Source organism: Lupinus angustifolius, chromosome LG06 (genome assembly GCF_001865875.1).
Source record: "Lupinus angustifolius cultivar Tanjil chromosome LG06, LupAngTanjil_v1.0, whole genome shotgun sequence".
Taxonomy (NCBI): domain Eukaryota; kingdom Viridiplantae; phylum Streptophyta; class Magnoliopsida; order Fabales; family Fabaceae; genus Lupinus; species Lupinus angustifolius.
This window is the reverse complement of record NC_032014.1, coordinates 12,053,219-12,073,096: the sequence shown is the minus strand read 5'-3', so window position 1 is coordinate 12,073,096 and position 19,878 is coordinate 12,053,219. Positions and strand designations below refer to the sequence as shown.

Sequence of the window (19,878 nt, the reverse complement as noted above, 5' to 3'; positions counted from 1 at the left end):
GGAGTGATTAATATAATTTCGCTAAAACTCAGAAAATATCAATGTAATTTACTGTAAGTTAAATCTACCATTATGGTAAATTATCAAAAAAATCTACCATTATGGTAAGATGATATAAATCACTTACTAACAATTTAGGCTAACAATAAATTCAAATAATCTTGACTCCGACAAGTATGGGCCAAGGTCACTTAAGCCATGACTTTGATTGATCTGCATCTGAGTAAAAGACCTTAAGGTCTGTTCCTGAGTTAAGTTTTGAAAAAAAAAAAAAAAAACTTTAGAATCATTTTATCAGTGTATTTGATGGCTTTCAAGTATTCTTTTTCAATTTATTCCCCTTCAAAATCCAATTCGCAAACAAACCGGCCGTGCAATAAGCAGTGAAAATGGTATGCAAGGTTGAATGAATTTCATTTCTCACACAAGTGGTATAAATGATAAAATCTCTCTGTACCTTCTTGCATATGAAAATCTATAAATCACTTCTTGTTTTATTTGGGGAACGTTTAATTTTAGTTAGAGTCCAACATTGGGATTGCCTGAACCTGTGCAGCAACTCCCATCCCACCAACAACTTCTGATGAAGCAGCTGCCACTGTTTCAAACTCCCCTGGCTCTTGAACAACATCTTTAACATTCAACTCACTAACAAGTTCATCGATTTTCCGAAATTGATATGGCCATCTTGCATCGTAAAGAAACTGGCGAAGATCAAACCTATTATCCTCCGGCGAATAACTCTGCAAGTAAGATTGTACATTTTCATTAGCCAACACAAAGTATAATACTTGGGGAATCAAGAATTTGAGATGAATAAAAAAATGCATTAAGAATACAAATTCATACCTCTGCATGATAGGAGGGTGTCAAGACAGTCATTTTGTGTCGATTGATGGAATAATACTTGAAGAAGTGTTTCACTTTTTCAGCTACCTGTGATGGAGTCAATCTTGCACCCCATCTGTAGCATAAATTCTGCAAACAGTATATAACAAAACGGATATATAATGGCTGTGCTATAAAATGGACAACAGTAGATTACAAAGTGTTATTCAACCTGTTGAAATTATAGGGTTTAGATATAAAAGGACGGCCTAATGCACGAGGCTCCCACTTAGTGAGGTCTGGGGAGGGTAGATGTATGCAACCTTATGCCCACAAATGGAGAAGTTGTTTCCAGGATTCCAACCCGTGACCTCATGGTCACTAACAAACAACCTTACGTTGCGCTAAACTTAATACAGTTTAGATATGGAAGGAGAAAAAGGAATGATCAAAACAATAAATTGTATCAAAGTAATAGGGTCAGACAACTACTTGTTTCACAATATCCCTTCCAAATATTTTAAGATGAAAAATAAAACAAATGAAAAAAACAACTGAAAAGCTGAAGAGGACATAAATAAAGCAGAATGGAGAAGCACAATATATACCTGGAACATGGAAACTGGACCACAAAGGAAAATTTTGCGTAGTCTTCCATAGACTGATAGTTCCTCATAAGTCATTCCCATATCAACTTCATCAAGCTGTTGAACAAAGAATGAGGTGTTGAATTACATTTCTAAAACTTGAGTAGAATGAATTACCAATGCATACAGATAAAACCCAACACACAAAAACTGAAACAGAAGTCAAATACCTTAACAAGCATAAACTAGTAGAACACTGCTGAAGGGAGATAAGAACAATCTGTCTTTCCAAAAAACACAGAGAAGAAAGGCAGGCAGGAAAAGAGAAATCCAAAAAAACCATATGCACAACCAGTGAAACAACCTTCTCCTTTGGATGTTATATCTCTTCTTTTTACCGAGTGTTGTACTTTGCAGCACTTTTTCTCTCACGAACTTTTTGTGGGTGTTTCAAACATGATCACATGTCCAAAAGACCAATTACTTAGCAACTAACTTCTCCAGATAAAGACCAGAAATTTTTCTAAAGGTGCCAGATGCGATTTGAGCTCTTACTCCTGTTAAATTGTCTACGGTATTTCTATCTAGGGTAGTACTGGTAATTATCTTTCATTTTGATTCATAAAAATAATAACGATTTATTGCCATGACATATTCCCTATGTATTACCTTTGCGATCTACTTAGGCAAAAATCCCACATATGCCAACACATCTACCAAATATGGTATATCATATTCATTTGCAATCAAAAAATGAAACTGAAAGGATTCATGAAGAGATTCAAGACCAGTAGTAACAACAAGAGAATATTACCTGACTATAGTCAGATCCTATCGGCTCCAGTTCAGCAGTGGGTGGAGCTGCTTCAATATCTGCCAAAGATGCCTAACCAAGATGGATGGCTGCCCATCGCAGGAATGCTCGTAGGTCCTGCTTACTTATACTGCCAATAGGATTTATATCTGCTGAGCTGCAATCATACTGTAAGAAGAGATAAACTGTAAAGGTAGAGAAATTAGAAACTAAGAAAGGCATAATCTAAAGCAGTGTAGAGATACCTTCGTCAAGTAACCACGTAACCCCTTGTCCACATTGGAACTCCCCAGGACAAGATAAAACCCAGGTTTGCTGTGAACCCAAGGCAAGAGTGATGCTAACATGAAAGCTAGCACCATTCTGATTCGAGCTTGGATGTTCTGTAAGCTTAAATTCTCAACATTAGATCCACCATCTAACTGTAGAAACAAAACGGCATAAATTATTTAAGGCCTGTGATTTAATAGAGACAAAATAGATAACAAGTTTCCAATCTTCAACCAGGAAAAAAAGATTCAGTATAAAGAAACTACAGTTATTTTTTAGTCTGGTCTAGCTAGGTCCTGGTATGGAGATCTGCAAATGACTTATTTAAGAACTGAAACACAATTCTTTACTACAATGTCAATATACTCCAGTGGAGAACCAAAGGGCATGACTAAATAGATTACGGAGTTCTAGTGCTAGTCATTTATGATTGAAAAAAGTCAGAAGTTCACGGTTCATTTACCTTATAACAATGACAGAAAAGCAGATACAACTGCATCAATGGAAACATCAAGGTGCCATGAACCAATTTCATCAGCCAGCACCTTGGCCCATGATCTTGTCAAATCTGAACTGCAAGGAGGGTATTTATAGATGCATCAAAACAATTGATAAGAGTACTTCTATAAATTACATTTGAAGGTGTCATTCTGCTTAAACTGATTAACAGTTTGATAAAATGAAAGGATTTCTCAACATAGAAATTAAGAAACAAATCCTAGCATTCAAAGATTGACGTCTTTCACTGACATGGGTATTCCAGTATCTATGCTTTAAACTGCACAATAGTATAACTATTCTGTTTGTAAAAGTTCCAAAGAACACCATGTCGACCTTGTAAGAGCACATAGGATTTAATAATTATTGGCACTAGGTCAGGTACCCAGGATCACCGAAACCACACACACTTTTAGATACTAGATTGGAAACTGAAATCTATAAGCTTACTGATCTAACTTATGCAGTAGCATGTAAGTGTTACATCAACAAAAACAAACAGCTTTTGTTCATTGTAACCATTAGATAACTGATATGAACCAGTATCAGCAATCACAGAAATGCAATAACAAAATAAATGGACTAGAAAACAGAACAATATTGATGCGGAATAAACTGAGAAAGTGCAATAGAACAGTGTTTTACTATCCATAGAGCTAAGTTCCTATAAAGAACTAATGCTCTTTGCCCATGACTAACAAAATGACTTCTCAAAAGATACCCTCTCTCACACTCATCTCTAATTGTAACAGAAACATGCTCACCCATTGCCTAACCAACTCCCTTGTTACATTGTCCCTCTGCCACCTTACCTCTACCCCCAGTAGCTATTCATTCTATAATAAAATGTCCACATATTAAGTTCAATGCACACTTGTTGAATTAGTTGCTCAGCGGGCCTTACAGTATATCTATGGGTCCCAACAGTAACTTTTTGGTGTGCACTGTGCATCAAGGGTGTCCCCAAACCATTAGTTAACTTTAATTGGGGTGTTTAAAACAAAATGGAACAGAAGAAAACAGCATCAAAACAATAAATAATGTATAAAAAATAAAAATCCTTAAACATGGGAGATTATCAGATCACACTTTATACAAATGTTGAAGAAGCATATATTCAAAATAGCATATAGAAACCTAAGGACAACAAAAAATTGTAAAACATGGAAACAAGAAATTCATCATTTACCTGTTTTCAGATCCCATAAACACAGTTTAGAATATCTGTTTAGCAAATTCTCTGCTGTCTGTAGGATATTGTCCATCTTTATAGTTTCCTATTCTTATTGCGTCTGCTTTAACTTGTTCATCTCCATTCACAATTTCTGCATGAAAATATGAACCATTACCAATCATATCTGGTTCGCAACTTTTGGATTTGTAAGGTGAAAGTGTGAAACATAACTGCTTATTTCACCTCTGCCACAATTCCAAAACAAATTAAATGAAAATGAAAAACAAATAGCCCATCTCAATTCTACGGTTGCAATGATTTCACAGATTTGTTTCTTTGCAAGCAGTTGAACTTCGAACAAATAAAAATACACTACATCCTATAATCAAACAATTTTGCAGGGTTCCTGATAGTCAACTCAGTTGGTTAAGATGTGGTACATAAAGTGTGAATGTCTGGGTTCAAATCCCGGGGAGTGCGCTCACTCCCCGCTCCCCTTAAAAAAGAAGAAAAAATGTTTGGCTATCAACAAAAAACAATTTTGCGGGACTTCCGATAAAGGAAATATAAAGATTCAGGTCCACTTCTCCGACTAACTTATTTGTCAGTTGAGATACTTTTACAGCTTATATTCAACAGAAGCTAGATCACTAGTCACTTGAGGCACTTGTTTATTCCTAAATAAGCAGTCCTACAATGGTATATACAACAATTTAGCTTCAAAATACAGTCACAAGTTGAGTGGACAGGGAAACTTTAAAAGCATCTGACTTTGGGATGGGGCAACCACCCCTGACCCTAAATTTTCATTCGTTTAAAAAATGAAGAAGCTTTCAAAGTATACCAGGATCGAACAGCACTTGACACTGCATTCAAACTCACCTTTCACAACCAGCTGGCACATGCACCCGACAATCGCAGCAACAGACGAACTGTCTGCTCCACCAGAAAGAGGAAGCAGAAAACCAGATGCTCCACTTCTTCTTAGGTAATCCCATAACCAGCAACCAGGTCCAAATGCTATTTCCTCCTCAGGAGAATGATACTTAATCTATAAGTATAAATAATTTCATTTTAGCAACTTATCTACCAGAGTGATTGCAGCAGTGAAGTTGTGACATATCATCGAAGGATCTAAATTAGGCATGAAAAAATAACTAGGTGTCAGGCACTCTTTAAGTGAAATCAGAACTCAGGATGCCATTTATGAGCACCTATGAAGCTAATTATTTTTAGCAGTAAAAAAGATGCAACTCAAAATGACAGCGAACTAACCTTAAGTGGAATGGAGAGGCGCGTTTTAAGGTTAAAATGCTGACAGAGACTATATGGTACTTCCACCGAAGGAACCTTTGTTTTACAACTTGCTTGCTCTTGAAAGCTACTTACAGATCCTCTAAGGCTAGAAACCTACCAATAGACAAGTGAGTAAAGGAACCAAATCCAATGTCTATCATTGATATATGGAAACTCATGCAACACCTACCACATCTAGATCTATCTGAGCAACCACAACCTCAACATCCTTTAAAGAAAATTGTGAACCCTGAGCAACAACATCTCCGTTAACCACAACACTAGCACATCCATCTGTTACAATTAATTTAAACAAGGTAAAATTTCAGAAAACTTAATAGGAAAAAAAAAACTACATACATGAAACTTTCATAAGGGATAACATTCTAAGAGGAAGTAAAAATGTCTGAATATCAACTTCCAGAATATTGAAGGTAACAAGGTAATTCACTCTGCAGAATATGCAATGAAATGGACATAAATGTGAAAATCACAAATATTTTTCTGTGAAGAGAAATATTTTCTACCATAGTAAAGGCGACCACCATCGCATCCTTGGTGATTGCTATACATGTAAACTCCTCCACGAGTATGAGTGGCACCAATAAAAGCACGAAGACGAACATCAAGCTTTCTAAGTTGATGATGACTTCCACTTGCATTCATAAACACTTCAACACCATTCAATGCAAGCTCAGAATGAGGGGGGATTGGAGTAAAAAACTCTTCACAAACTTCAGCTGCAATAGCTCTAAGAATGAAAAAGTGCTTTATATTTAGCACTTGGTAAACATCTGACTAGAATTGGAAGGACCCAAAAAGAATCATTTTATCAGTGTATTTGATGGCTTTCAAGTATTCTTTTTCAATTTATTCCCCTTCAAAATCCAATTCGCAAACAAACCGGCCGTGCAATAAGCAGTGAAAATGGTATGCAAGGTTGAATGAATTTCATTTCTCACACAAGTGGTATAAATGATAAAATCTCTCTGTACCTTCTTGCATATGAAAATCTATAAATCACTTCTTGTTTTATTTGGGGAACGTTTAATTTTAGTTAGAGTCCAACATTGGGATTGCCTGAACCTGTGCAGCAACTCCCATCCCACCAACAACTTCTGATGAAGCAGCTGCCACTGTTTCAAACTCCCCTGGCTCTTGAACAACATCTTTAACATTCAACTCACTAACAAGTTCATCGATTTTCCGAAATTGATATGGCCATCTTGCATCGTAAAGAAACTGGCGAAGATCAAACCTATTATCCTCCGGCGAATAACTCTGCAAGTAAGATTGTACATTTTCATTAGCCAACACAAAGTATAATACTTGGGGAATCAAGAATTTGAGATGAATAAAAAAATGCATTAAGAATACAAATTCATACCTCTGCATGATAGGAGGGTGTCAAGACAGTCATTTTGTGTCGATTGATGGAATAATACTTGAAGAAGTGTTTCACTTTTTCAGCTACCTGTGATGGAGTCAATCTTGCACCCCATCTGTAGCATAAATTCTGCAAACAGTATATAACAAAACGGATATATAATGGCTGTGCTATAAAATGGACAACAGTAGATTACAAAGTGTTATTCAACCTGTTGAAATTATAGGGTTTAGATATAAAAGGACGGCCTAATGCACGAGGCTCCCACTTAGTGAGGTCTGGGGAGGGTAGATGTATGCAACCTTATGCCCACAAATGGAGAAGTTGTTTCCAGGATTCCAACCCGTGACCTCATGGTCACTAACAAACAACCTTACGTTGCGCTAAACTTAATACAGTTTAGATATGGAAGGAGAAAAAGGAATGATCAAAACAATAAATTGTATCAAAGTAATAGGGTCAGACAACTACTTGTTTCACAATATCCCTTCCAAATATTTTAAGATGAAAAATAAAACAAATGAAAAAAACAACTGAAAAGCTGAAGAGGACATAAATAAAGCAGAATGGAGAAGCACAATATATACCTGGAACATGGAAACTGGACCACAAAGGAAAATTTTGCGTAGTCTTCCATAGACTGATAGTTCCTCATAAGTCATTCCCATATCAACTTCATCAAGCTGTTGAACAAAGAATGAGGTGTTGAATTACATTTCTAAAACTTGAGTAGAATGAATTACCAATGCATACAGATAAAACCCAACACACAAAAACTGAAACAGAAGTCAAATACCTTAACAAGCATAAACTAGTAGAACACTGCTGAAGGGAGATAAGAACAATCTGTCTTTCCAAAAAACACAGAGAAGAAAGGCAGGCAGGAAAAGAGAAATCCAAAAAAACCATATGCACAACCAGTGAAACAACCTTCTCCTTTGGATGTTATATCTCTTCTTTTTACCGAGTGTTGTACTTTGCAGCACTTTTTCTCTCACGAACTTTTTGTGGGTGTTTCAAACATGATCACATGTCCAAAAGACCAATTACTTAGCAACTAACTTCTCCAGATAAAGACCAGAAATTTTTCTAAAGGTGCCAGATGCGATTTGAGCTCTTACTCCTGTTAAATTGTCTACGGTATTTCTATCTAGGGTAGTACTGGTAATTATCTTTCATTTTGATTCATAAAAATAATAACGATTTATTGCCATGACATATTCCCTATGTATTACCTTTGCGATCTACTTAGGCAAAAATCCCACATATGCCAACACATCTACCAAATATGGTATATCATATTCATTTGCAATCAAAAAATGAAACTGAAAGGATTCATGAAGAGATTCAAGACCAGTAGTAACAACAAGAGAATATTACCTGACTATAGTCAGATCCTATCGGCTCCAGTTCAGCAGTGGGTGGAGCTGCTTCAATATCTGCCAAAGATGCCTAACCAAGATGGATGGCTGCCCATCGCAGGAATGCTCGTAGGTCCTGCTTACTTATACTGCCAATAGGATTTATATCTGCTGAGCTGCAATCATACTGTAAGAAGAGATAAACTGTAAAGGTAGAGAAATTAGAAACTAAGAAAGGCATAATCTAAAGCAGTGTAGAGATACCTTCGTCAAGTAACCACGTAACCCCTTGTCCACATTGGAACTCCCCAGGACAAGATAAAACCCAGGTTTGCTGTGAACCCAAGGCAAGAGTGATGCTAACATGAAAGCTAGCACCATTCTGATTCGAGCTTGGATGTTCTGTAAGCTTAAATTCTCAACATTAGATCCACCATCTAACTGTAGAAACAAAACGGCATAAATTATTTAAGGCCTGTGATTTAATAGAGACAAAATAGATAACAAGTTTCCAATCTTCAACCAGGAAAAAAAGATTCAGTATAAAGAAACTACAGTTATTTTTTAGTCTGGTCTAGCTAGGTCCTGGTATGGAGATCTGCAAATGACTTATTTAAGAACTGAAACACAATTCTTTACTACAATGTCAATATACTCCAGTGGAGAACCAAAGGGCATGACTAAATAGATTACGGAGTTCTAGTGCTAGTCATTTATGATTGAAAAAAGTCAGAAGTTCACGGTTCATTTACCTTATAACAATGACAGAAAAGCAGATACAACTGCATCAATGGAAACATCAAGGTGCCATGAACCAATTTCATCAGCCAGCACCTTGGCCCATGATCTTGTCAAATCTGAACTGCAAGGAGGGTATTTATAGATGCATCAAAACAATTGATAAGAGTACTTCTATAAATTACATTTGAAGGTGTCATTCTGCTTAAACTGATTAACAGTTTGATAAAATGAAAGGATTTCTCAACATAGAAATTAAGAAACAAATCCTAGCATTCAAAGATTGACGTCTTTCACTGACATGGGTATTCCAGTATCTATGCTTTAAACTGCACAATAGTATAACTATTCTGTTTGTAAAAGTTCCAAAGAACACCATGTCGACCTTGTAAGAGCACATAGGATTTAATAATTATTGGCACTAGGTCAGGTACCCAGGATCACCGAAACCACACACACTTTTAGATACTAGATTGGAAACTGAAATCTATAAGCTTACTGATCTAACTTATGCAGTAGCATGTAAGTGTTACATCAACAAAAACAAACAGCTTTTGTTCATTGTAACCATTAGATAACTGATATGAACCAGTATCAGCAATCACAGAAATGCAATAACAAAATAAATGGACTAGAAAACAGAACAATATTGATGCGGAATAAACTGAGAAAGTGCAATAGAACAGTGTTTTACTATCCATAGAGCTAAGTTCCTATAAAGAACTAATGCTCTTTGCCCATGACTAACAAAATGACTTCTCAAAAGATACCCTCTCTCACACTCATCTCTAATTGTAACAGAAACATGCTCACCCATTGCCTAACCAACTCCCTTGTTACATTGTCCCTCTGCCACCTTACCTCTACCCCCAGTAGCTATTCATTCTATAATAAAATGTCCACATATTAAGTTCAATGCACACTTGTTGAATTAGTTGCTCAGCGGGCCTTACAGTATATCTATGGGTCCCAACAGTAACTTTTTGGTGTGCACTGTGCATCAAGGGTGTCCCCAAACCATTAGTTAACTTTAATTGGGGTGTTTAAAACAAAATGGAACAGAAGAAAACAGCATCAAAACAATAAATAATGTATAAAAAATAAAAATCCTTAAACATGGGAGATTATCAGATCACACTTTATACAAATGTTGAAGAAGCATATATTCAAAATAGCATATAGAAACCTAAGGACAACAAAAAATTGTAAAACATGGAAACAAGAAATTCATCATTTACCTGTTTTCAGATCCCATAAACACAGTTTAGAATATCTGTTTAGCAAATTCTCTGCTGTCTGTAGGATATTGTCCATCTTTATAGTTTCCTATTCTTATTGCGTCTGCTTTAACTTGTTCATCTCCATTCACAATTTCTGCATGAAAATATGAACCATTACCAATCATATCTGGTTCGCAACTTTTGGATTTGTAAGGTGAAAGTGTGAAACATAACTGCTTATTTCACCTCTGCCACAATTCCAAAACAAATTAAATGAAAATGAAAAACAAATAGCCCATCTCAATTCTACGGTTGCAATGATTTCACAGATTTGTTTCTTTGCAAGCAGTTGAACTTCGAACAAATAAAAATACACTACATCCTATAATCAAACAATTTTGCAGGGTTCCTGATAGTCAACTCAGTTGGTTAAGATGTGGTACATAAAGTGTGAATGTCTGGGTTCAAATCCCGGGGAGTGCGCTCACTCCCCGCTCCCCTTAAAAAAGAAGAAAAAATGTTTGGCTATCAACAAAAAACAATTTTGCGGGACTTCCGATAAAGGAAATATAAAGATTCAGGTCCACTTCTCCGACTAACTTATTTGTCAGTTGAGATACTTTTACAGCTTATATTCAACAGAAGCTAGATCACTAGTCACTTGAGGCACTTGTTTATTCCTAAATAAGCAGTCCTACAATGGTATATACAACAATTTAGCTTCAAAATACAGTCACAAGTTGAGTGGACAGGGAAACTTTAAAAGCATCTGACTTTGGGATGGGGCAACCACCCCTGACCCTAAATTTTCATTCGTTTAAAAAATGAAGAAGCTTTCAAAGTATACCAGGATCGAACAGCACTTGACACTGCATTCAAACTCACCTTTCACAACCAGCTGGCACATGCACCCGACAATCGCAGCAACAGACGAACTGTCTGCTCCACCAGAAAGAGGAAGCAGAAAACCAGATGCTCCACTTCTTCTTAGGTAATCCCATAACCAGCAACCAGGTCCAAATGCTATTTCCTCCTCAGGAGAATGATACTTAATCTATAAGTATAAATAATTTCATTTTAGCAACTTATCTACCAGAGTGATTGCAGCAGTGAAGTTGTGACATATCATCGAAGGATCTAAATTAGGCATGAAAAAATAACTAGGTGTCAGGCACTCTTTAAGTGAAATCAGAACTCAGGATGCCATTTATGAGCACCTATGAAGCTAATTATTTTTAGCAGTAAAAAAGATGCAACTCAAAATGACAGCGAACTAACCTTAAGTGGAATGGAGAGGCGCGTTTTAAGGTTAAAATGCTGACAGAGACTATATGGTACTTCCACCGAAGGAACCTTTGTTTTACAACTTGCTTGCTCTTGAAAGCTACTTACAGATCCTCTAAGGCTAGAAACCTACCAATAGACAAGTGAGTAAAGGAACCAAATCCAATGTCTATCATTGATATATGGAAACTCATGCAACACCTACCACATCTAGATCTATCTGAGCAACCACAACCTCAACATCCTTTAAAGAAAATTGTGAACCCTGAGCAACAACATCTCCGTTAACCACAACACTAGCACATCCATCTGTTACAATTAATTTAAACAAGGTAAAATTTCAGAAAACTTAATAGGAAAAAAAAAACTACATACATGAAACTTTCATAAGGGATAACATTCTAAGAGGAAGTAAAAATGTCTGAATATCAACTTCCAGAATATTGAAGGTAACAAGGTAATTCACTCTGCAGAATATGCAATGAAATGGACATAAATGTGAAAATCACAAATATTTTTCTGTGAAGAGAAATATTTTCTACCATAGTAAAGGCGACCACCATCGCATCCTTGGTGATTGCTATACATGTAAACTCCTCCACGAGTATGAGTGGCACCAATAAAAGCACGAAGACGAACATCAAGCTTTCTAAGTTGATGATGACTTCCACTTGCATTCATAAACACTTCAACACCATTCAATGCAAGCTCAGAATGAGGGGGGATTGGAGTAAAAAACTCTTCACAAACTTCAGCTGCAATAGCTCTAAGAATGAAAAAGTGCTTTATATTTAGCACTTGGTAAACATCTGACTAGAATTGGAAGGACCCAAAAAATAAATTAAACAAGTACACACAATAGTTGGAACATGGAAAATGCAAGACAGACAGAATTCTTTTGCCATTGTTTTTACAATAATGTTATATCTACTCCTAAACTCATACACCTCTTACACCCACGATTTTGAGATAAAAAGACAGTTTGGACTTTGGAGGGAAATATGGTTGATTTGAAAAGAAAGAAAATTTATTTTCAAAAGTGATAGGTGTAAGACTGTAAGTGATAGATGTATGAATTTAGGTGTAGCTCTAACATCACTGATGTTTTGAAATACTGGATAGATGAGTGGTCCCCACCACTTTGACTAATCTAACAACCATTCTTGAATCTCTAAAAGTTCTGGCTGAACTATGTAGAACACACTAGTTTCTAACATGGATCTAAAAATTTAGAGGAGTATGAAAAAAGGGCAGGAACATAAATCACATGATTGCTTCAAAGATACAAATTACAATGCTATGGATGGATATGTTTAAAAGGCAAGAGGATAAACAGTATCTACTCATTGTAAGCTAAGTACCCACATAAAAGAAGAGAATAAGCAACATATATAATATATTGATCTCAGAATTCAGCTTTAGCCAATTTTTCATCTTAACTTCAAAATCATGTGTGATTTTATTGGATGGGGAAGCATGACTTGTAAAAAGTATCAGAAAATAAAACAGAAAAGGTAGGACCATGGATGCTATAGATGGTACAAATGTATATAATAATGTACATAGTTTAGGTACAAATCTTTAGAAGCTTGTAAAAACACTCCAAGTGCAATAGCGGTCACACATGCTATGTTTTCATTGATGAACTTCTACACATTATATTTCTATTAAGAAACAACACCACAAATTTCCAAAGAATTGTACTAAAGTTTTGTCCACATAAAGTTCAGAAACATAGCAAGTGAATTGCAACTTATGTGTCTTGAAACTTAACGAAACCGTAACCAAAGGGAACAGAATTTTGGCCTAAAGCCTCAGATATTTCAATTGGAAGCTGAAAATCAACAAGTTCATCTCTTTGCTTCCATGCAGTAAACCATCTCAATTCTCTATAATTTCCATCATTAGCAAGCCACATTTTCCGTCTAATCATAATAATTTTACGATTCAAACACAGAACTTGACAATTGTACCGCTCTGAACCTTTGATAATTGGCATTCCAATACTACAGACTATATCATCCGTCCAATCACCAAGCAATATTTCCTTCAAACATTCCCATCTGCAATCAAATAATAAAAAGTTTCTATTTTTACCTTAAAAACATTAAGGGCACTTCATATACTCTTCCTGTGTGAAATTATGAAGAGAAACAAATATAAAGAGTAAATATATTTCAAATGTGTGTCAAATTAGTTATTTTTAAGATCAAATTAATCTCTATCAAGTGTTGTAAAATATGCTAAAATAAACTAATATAACCACCATTTATTATTTCTTGGAACCATTTTGTTTTTTTAAATTGTGAGGGATCAAATTACCAAAGTAAACAAAAAAAAAACATAAAGGGACTGAAATAAATATTTACTACTCATGTTTAATCATCAACTCTTCGAAAAAAATGATAAGGTGGATGATGTATTGTGTATATATTACACTCAATTATTAATTAACATGTGAAAAGAGGAAAAAGTTACGAGTGGTTAACAGTGTCGAGTTCTAAGAAATGATCTTCGCAGCCATAACCAGTGATTTCGAGTTCGGGTCCGAGCCTGATGATAGCGCCGGATTGTTTAGCTTTGGAAATGGAGTGTTTGATTTGGCGAGTGTTGAAATCGAATTCCATGGCCCATTGGTTAAGATTGCAAGTAGCTACCTTCACCAATCTCATCTTCAGAACAGAGAAAATATTTTGAATTTGGGTTTGTTTGATTCTTTTTTTGTTCTGAGAAGAACTGAAGTGTAGGAAGTTAAGTATAGAAAGGGTATTGGATAATGAGAGCTTCTTTGTTTTGTTATTTTTTGTTTTTACTTCATTTGTGCATATATTTCTTCTCAAATTTATTTACTAAAGCACTGCTTATTCAACATGATATTATATGAATATATGAATTAACAAGTAACATTAGTGTGTAATAACATACCAATAATATTTAATAATATAAGTATTACATCGTGAATTAATAATATAACATTAAAGTTATATTATAGTTTTAAAATAATACATAAGAAGGAATAACAAATCTAATTATTCACAAATTTGAGTATCTTATTATATAGATCCGTTTAACAACGGTTAAAAAACATTGATTCGGACTCAACTTATTGTAAATGTTATTTATAAGTACCTCCCCAAGGAATAACAAATCTAATTATTCACAAATTTGAGTATCTCATTACATAGATCCATTTAACAGCGGTTAAAAAACATTGATTCGGACTCGACTCATTGTAAATGTTATTTACAAGTACCTCCCCATTCTCATCCATACCGTAACCATTTATTTGACTCTACTTTAAAGTATGATAAGTGATTACATTATTACAATTTAAATTTATGCAATATTATTAAAAAAAACATGGATATTATTACGGACACCAAAATAGGAATAAATTATCATGATTTAGTAGTGTAAGATCCCATTAAATTATGAAGATTGAGATTTAGTAGAGTTCGATTCATGAAAATGATTCTTATTACCTCAAAATAAATTTCTTAAAGGTACCAAAAAAATTAGGAATAGATGAGGGACAATAGGGTAATTCCGCAGGTCCTTTCTTCTCCTCTCTCTCCCTGAGTTAATAATTCTCTGATCGTTAAAGTTGAAAACAGTCCTTTACGTTTGAGAAAAGAAAACGAAATAAACATTGGATCTGATTGCGCAGCGGCGATGGAGGAGAACAAGAACGCGGCGGCGACGACGGAGGAGAACAACAACGTAAACGGCGGCATAATATCGAAGGAGACGATCGATCACGTTGCTACCTGGGTGGGCTCCACCGTCTCTTCCGCTTTCTTCTCTTCTCTAGAACGCTTTTCCTGTGTCAACGTTACCACATCTGACCCCGACGATGACGATGACGACGACGACGATTACTCCACCACCACCTCCATCACCCCCACCGCAACCACCACCACCACCACTACAGCAACAACTAGTCCTCCCGTCGTTCAGGTCAATGGCCATAACACCAACGACGTCTCCAACCTCCCCGTTTGAAGCAATACGTCGTCGTTTTGCGCTGTATAGGCCTTTTCCTTTTCGTGTTTTTATGTATCAAAAGTAAGGGATCCGAATTTCAATTCCATGTACCTTGTTTTTGCAGAATTGCACTGTGATCATGTGATGTCAGTTTATGCATATATTAACTATATTCTCTTTCTCTACCTGTTGTTTTTCATTCCCTCGCGTTATTGTTACTATTTGAATTTGTTTGATTCATGAATTATCCTTTGATTTTGAGCTAACACTAGATGCATTGAGGTTTTGATCGATTGATTTGATTTTAGGTTTTGAACTTATAACTAGGAAAGTCTTTGAATCATTGGAAATTTTGGAATGAATCAAAGATTTAATTCTATTGCACAAGCGATGCAATTGGCATTGTGTGTAATACTAATAGAATCTCTGGACTCTGGGGTCGTAATTATGGTTTGAGACCGAGTTTAGGGTTACATTGCTAATAACAACTTAGAGAAAAGTTAGTAGACTTAGTACAATATATTTAGATGGTTATAGGAAGATGTCCAAATGATGAAGAAAGACATACCATTGCCATATGCTCTTCCATATATTAATATGTCAAAACTAAATAAGTTTTTGATGTGTTGCTAGCTTAAAGTTTCTGTGCCATTTGTTATTCATGTTGATTGAGATTTGATAATGTTTTACAACCCTCACCTTTTATTCGTGCTTAGAATTGGTCATATATAGATTTGCGATAAAGCACAACATAGGCAGACAATCAACATGAATAACAAATGAGTATGAGGTCTAAGAGTCTAGGAGAGAAGGATTTATGTTGGCTCACAAAGTTGTTTGCCAAGGTTATGAGTATGAGGTCTAAGAAAATATTGTGTGAATGGAGGGAAATTACTTTAATCCCTATTTATCACCCCTCACTTATAAGAAAAAGAGTGATATACAAAACTGCCCAAGGAGATTAAGCTCATGGGACATATTTTGATGCCTTGGAGAGAGTAATTGAACATAGATCTAGAAAAGAGACTCATATTCCAAACCATCAATTTGGTTTTATGCCAAGGAGGTCAAGCATGGAAGCAATATTACTTCCTTGAATGAACTCATTGTCATTCTAGCGAAGAGATGAAAATGTTGCATTGAATGAGTGAACACTAAACATGATCAAATTAGAAATGGATGCATTATAGAGTACGTTGAGGTAACACTTATTCGGAAAAGATTGTAGAAGCTTGTTTTGAGCGGTTCGGGGATGCTTGGAGAAGAGGGTAGACAGGTAAAAGGAGACAAATTGCTAGTAGTAGAGGAAGACCAAGATAAACTAATTAGATTAATGATTTTTCTATAGATATGGAAAAAAGACTTGGTTGTGGTTGACTTGTTGTCAATGTAGCATTTATGTCTTCATCTTCATCCAATGATGTGTTGTGACAACATGCAATGAGTTTGACATGTCAGGTAGTAGGTATTAAGTAACATAGTCAAGTGGAATTTAATTTACTTTCAGTTAGCGGTGATGCTGGATATGGATATGGATATGGATATGGACAGGGAATAGTTTTGCTGGAGAACTGTATCGAAATGTGTTCAAAGTATGAATGCAATATGAGACTAATATTAGCTAAGCCAAAGTCTTTGCTCACTTGATTTCATCTTTCTCCTCTTCCATGCTCTTCATATGTGCTTGTGTGAGTGTTACCATGCACACTCTTTATAGCTCCTATGATAATGTATTGCTTTTACAGTTGAAAACAATAACTTACAGAAAGTAAAAAATGAATCACAGTAAGATCTACAATGGCACTTTCACTTGGTAGGTGAAAAAACTCCAAGGTGATAAAGCTTCTATCATATGTTGCTTTTGACATTGATCAATTGGTCATCCATCATGCGGTGCTTCTCTGGAAAATCTAAGTTAAATTTGGTGTGCATTGCTTTGTAAATTAGTGTTTTACAGCTGATGCTATTCTCCATTATCCTTCCAACAGAGAAGCATGCCTATGCATTTTCGAACTATGTAAAAGTTTGTTCTCTTTTCCTTCAGAGTTCTACCCACTGGGACCTGAAATTTGGCTTGCTTTACTAAGGATGTGGGCTCTTCCATAATCTAGTTTCTTTTTCCCAACTCCTTATTCTCTGTTTGAATTCTTCTCTTGCTTCAGAGTATAAGAAATTCCTTACAATAGAGCTCTGTCTTATTGTACTTGTTACTCTCATCTCAAATTAAGTTTCAGTTTTAAATAAGCCAATAAATTTGGTGGAAATAGTAATAATTCAAGGTAGCTTTCTGCGGTCAAGCATGGAGCTTATTTTAAAGCTGAGTTGCGGTCTTGGGCTTCTATAACTTCCGGGATCTCAGGACCGGTGTCTTCTGCTTCTCTATTCACTGCCAAAGGCAAATAAACTGGTTAGCTTCTAAGCCCTGCATTAATTTTTCTCACACACACACACACACACACAATAGTCCAAATTTAAAGATATATGTACATAACTATCATGTGATTAGTAACTAATTTTTAATTTTAATTAATTTTTAATTTATTGTTTTCATAGTTTTTATATTATATTTTTTTCCACTTAAGTCATTATAAGATTGACTGACGGAGTCTTTCTTCAAGATGACAGTGTCAGAATTGACATATAAATATACCAATACTTTGTGGACCTTTGCACACCGTTAATTTTTCATCAAGTTTGCAATTTACCAACAGAATCGGGTTTTAAAAACTTGTTTTTCATTTCCTAGACATCTAATATTACATCACTAACACCTCTCACCGGCCCATATGTACGATGTCATGCATGTGTGCGAAATAATAATGATGAATCATGCATGCATGTAAAGTTGGGTATATGGGCTCAAGCATGTGGAGTATGTCGACAATATCAAGATTTTATGTAAGTTCTGGTGGGATAGGTGACTATTAAAACATGTGATTCTAATGCGGTCCTTAAGATCATATCAATTATCAAGCATTAAGAAAAGTAAACATAAACAAACAAAATCAACTAGACTGTACAACTAACATATTAACACAATCAAAATATAGACATACTAAAGTCGTAAGCCTTACATAACAGGAGAATAGGGAAAATTTTGAAAAAGTAAATTTAGCAAGACAAATACGAGCATATATGATAAATGTAGCTCAACAAAACTCAGCAAAATGGAACAAATCAAGCTCACAAAAAATCCAGGATCGTCCAGGACACAGCAGAACAATATGTGACTAAACCACAATTGCAACTAGGGCAGCACATAAAGCATGACAGACTGAACGATGAATTGGTTTTGCAAGTACAACTAAAAATCAAGGACAACAAAATGGACCAACCCATTTAATTCCACACATGTGCGAGCCATATTGATTGACTCACTTAATATGCAATTCAAATGGGTTGGGTTTCGCATGTTATACTGAGACATACAAAATAGTATACTAATTGAGATGTTTTGCACTTTTTGCACAATAATGAGATGCCATGTATGTATACTTTAAACTTTCAATAGGCAGTAATTTTCAGGTAGATATGACACCTATACGAAGACTACACGTGACGAGTGCCGCGTTTCACATTGTTGTTGGCATATGGTACAAGTGACCACAATCAAGACACATGGTCATGCCCACAAGCCATGAGCTTAATTGATACTAGTAGGTATTAGCATACCCAAACAGACAAAAAAACTAAATATTGAAAACATGTCTCAAATCTCAGTTCAATGTTCTAAATAAAAACGAGTGAATTAGCCAGAAACCTCGTATGTTTTAGTGAAATTACATAAACTACCCAGACCTTTTTAAAACCTACACAAACCATCTTTATTTATACATATATTACACTAACTACCCTTGTAAGATATATAAGTGTAATTTCTTAAACAAAAATAGTGACGGGTGTAATTAAGTCAAATTAAATATGTTATATTATGGAGACAAGTCCAAAAAGTATAAACTTGATATATACTCATTATTTTTATTCGATACAACCTACATCAATAAGTCTAAGGAGATGTTTAAATTACTCTCGTATTATATTGTAACTAACCAAAATAAAGAATAAACATCGACTTTTATACTATTTGGACTTGTCTTCACAATATATCGTATTTTGTTTGACTTAATTACACCCGTCACCATTTTTTATTTAAGAAATTACACTTATCTATCTTATTATAGGGGTACTCAGTGTAACTTATATATATAATTAAGGGGGTTTGTGTAAGTTTTAAAAAAGTTTAAGTGATTTGTGTAATTTCACTTAAACTCAGGAGGTGTCAGTATAATTTACTTTAAAAATAATAATAATAATAAAAGTGACATGTTTTTTTGTATTGATGTGGAATGTGTTTGACGAGTGCACATCTAATGTCCCACTTTTTATACTACTCTATATATCATTATCTTTGATTGGTTGAAAAAAATATTTGAGTTA

The 19,878-nt window shown here is 35.2% G+C and overlaps 1 protein-coding gene and 2 pseudogenes across 1 annotated transcript; 1 reads left to right on the top strand and 2 right to left on the bottom strand.

The window, feature by feature from the left end:
* On the bottom strand, positions 391-6,422 carry LOC109350463 (annotated as a pseudogene).
* Positions 6,396-14,181, bottom strand: LOC109349889 (annotated as a pseudogene).
* Positions 15,003-15,625, top strand: LOC109349888 (leucine-rich repeat-containing protein AAC1). Its single transcript, XM_019590932.1, has one exon. The coding sequence runs from the start codon at positions 15,130-15,132 to the stop codon at positions 15,457-15,459; it is 330 nt and encodes a 109-aa protein (XP_019446477.1). The 5' UTR covers positions 15,003-15,129; the 3' UTR covers positions 15,460-15,625.

Excerpts from the sequence above, each read along its gene's own strand:
- LOC109349888 (XM_019590932.1), top strand. The coding sequence starts at position 15,130 with ATGGAGGAGAACAAGAACGCGGCGGCGACGACGGAGGAGAACAACAAC.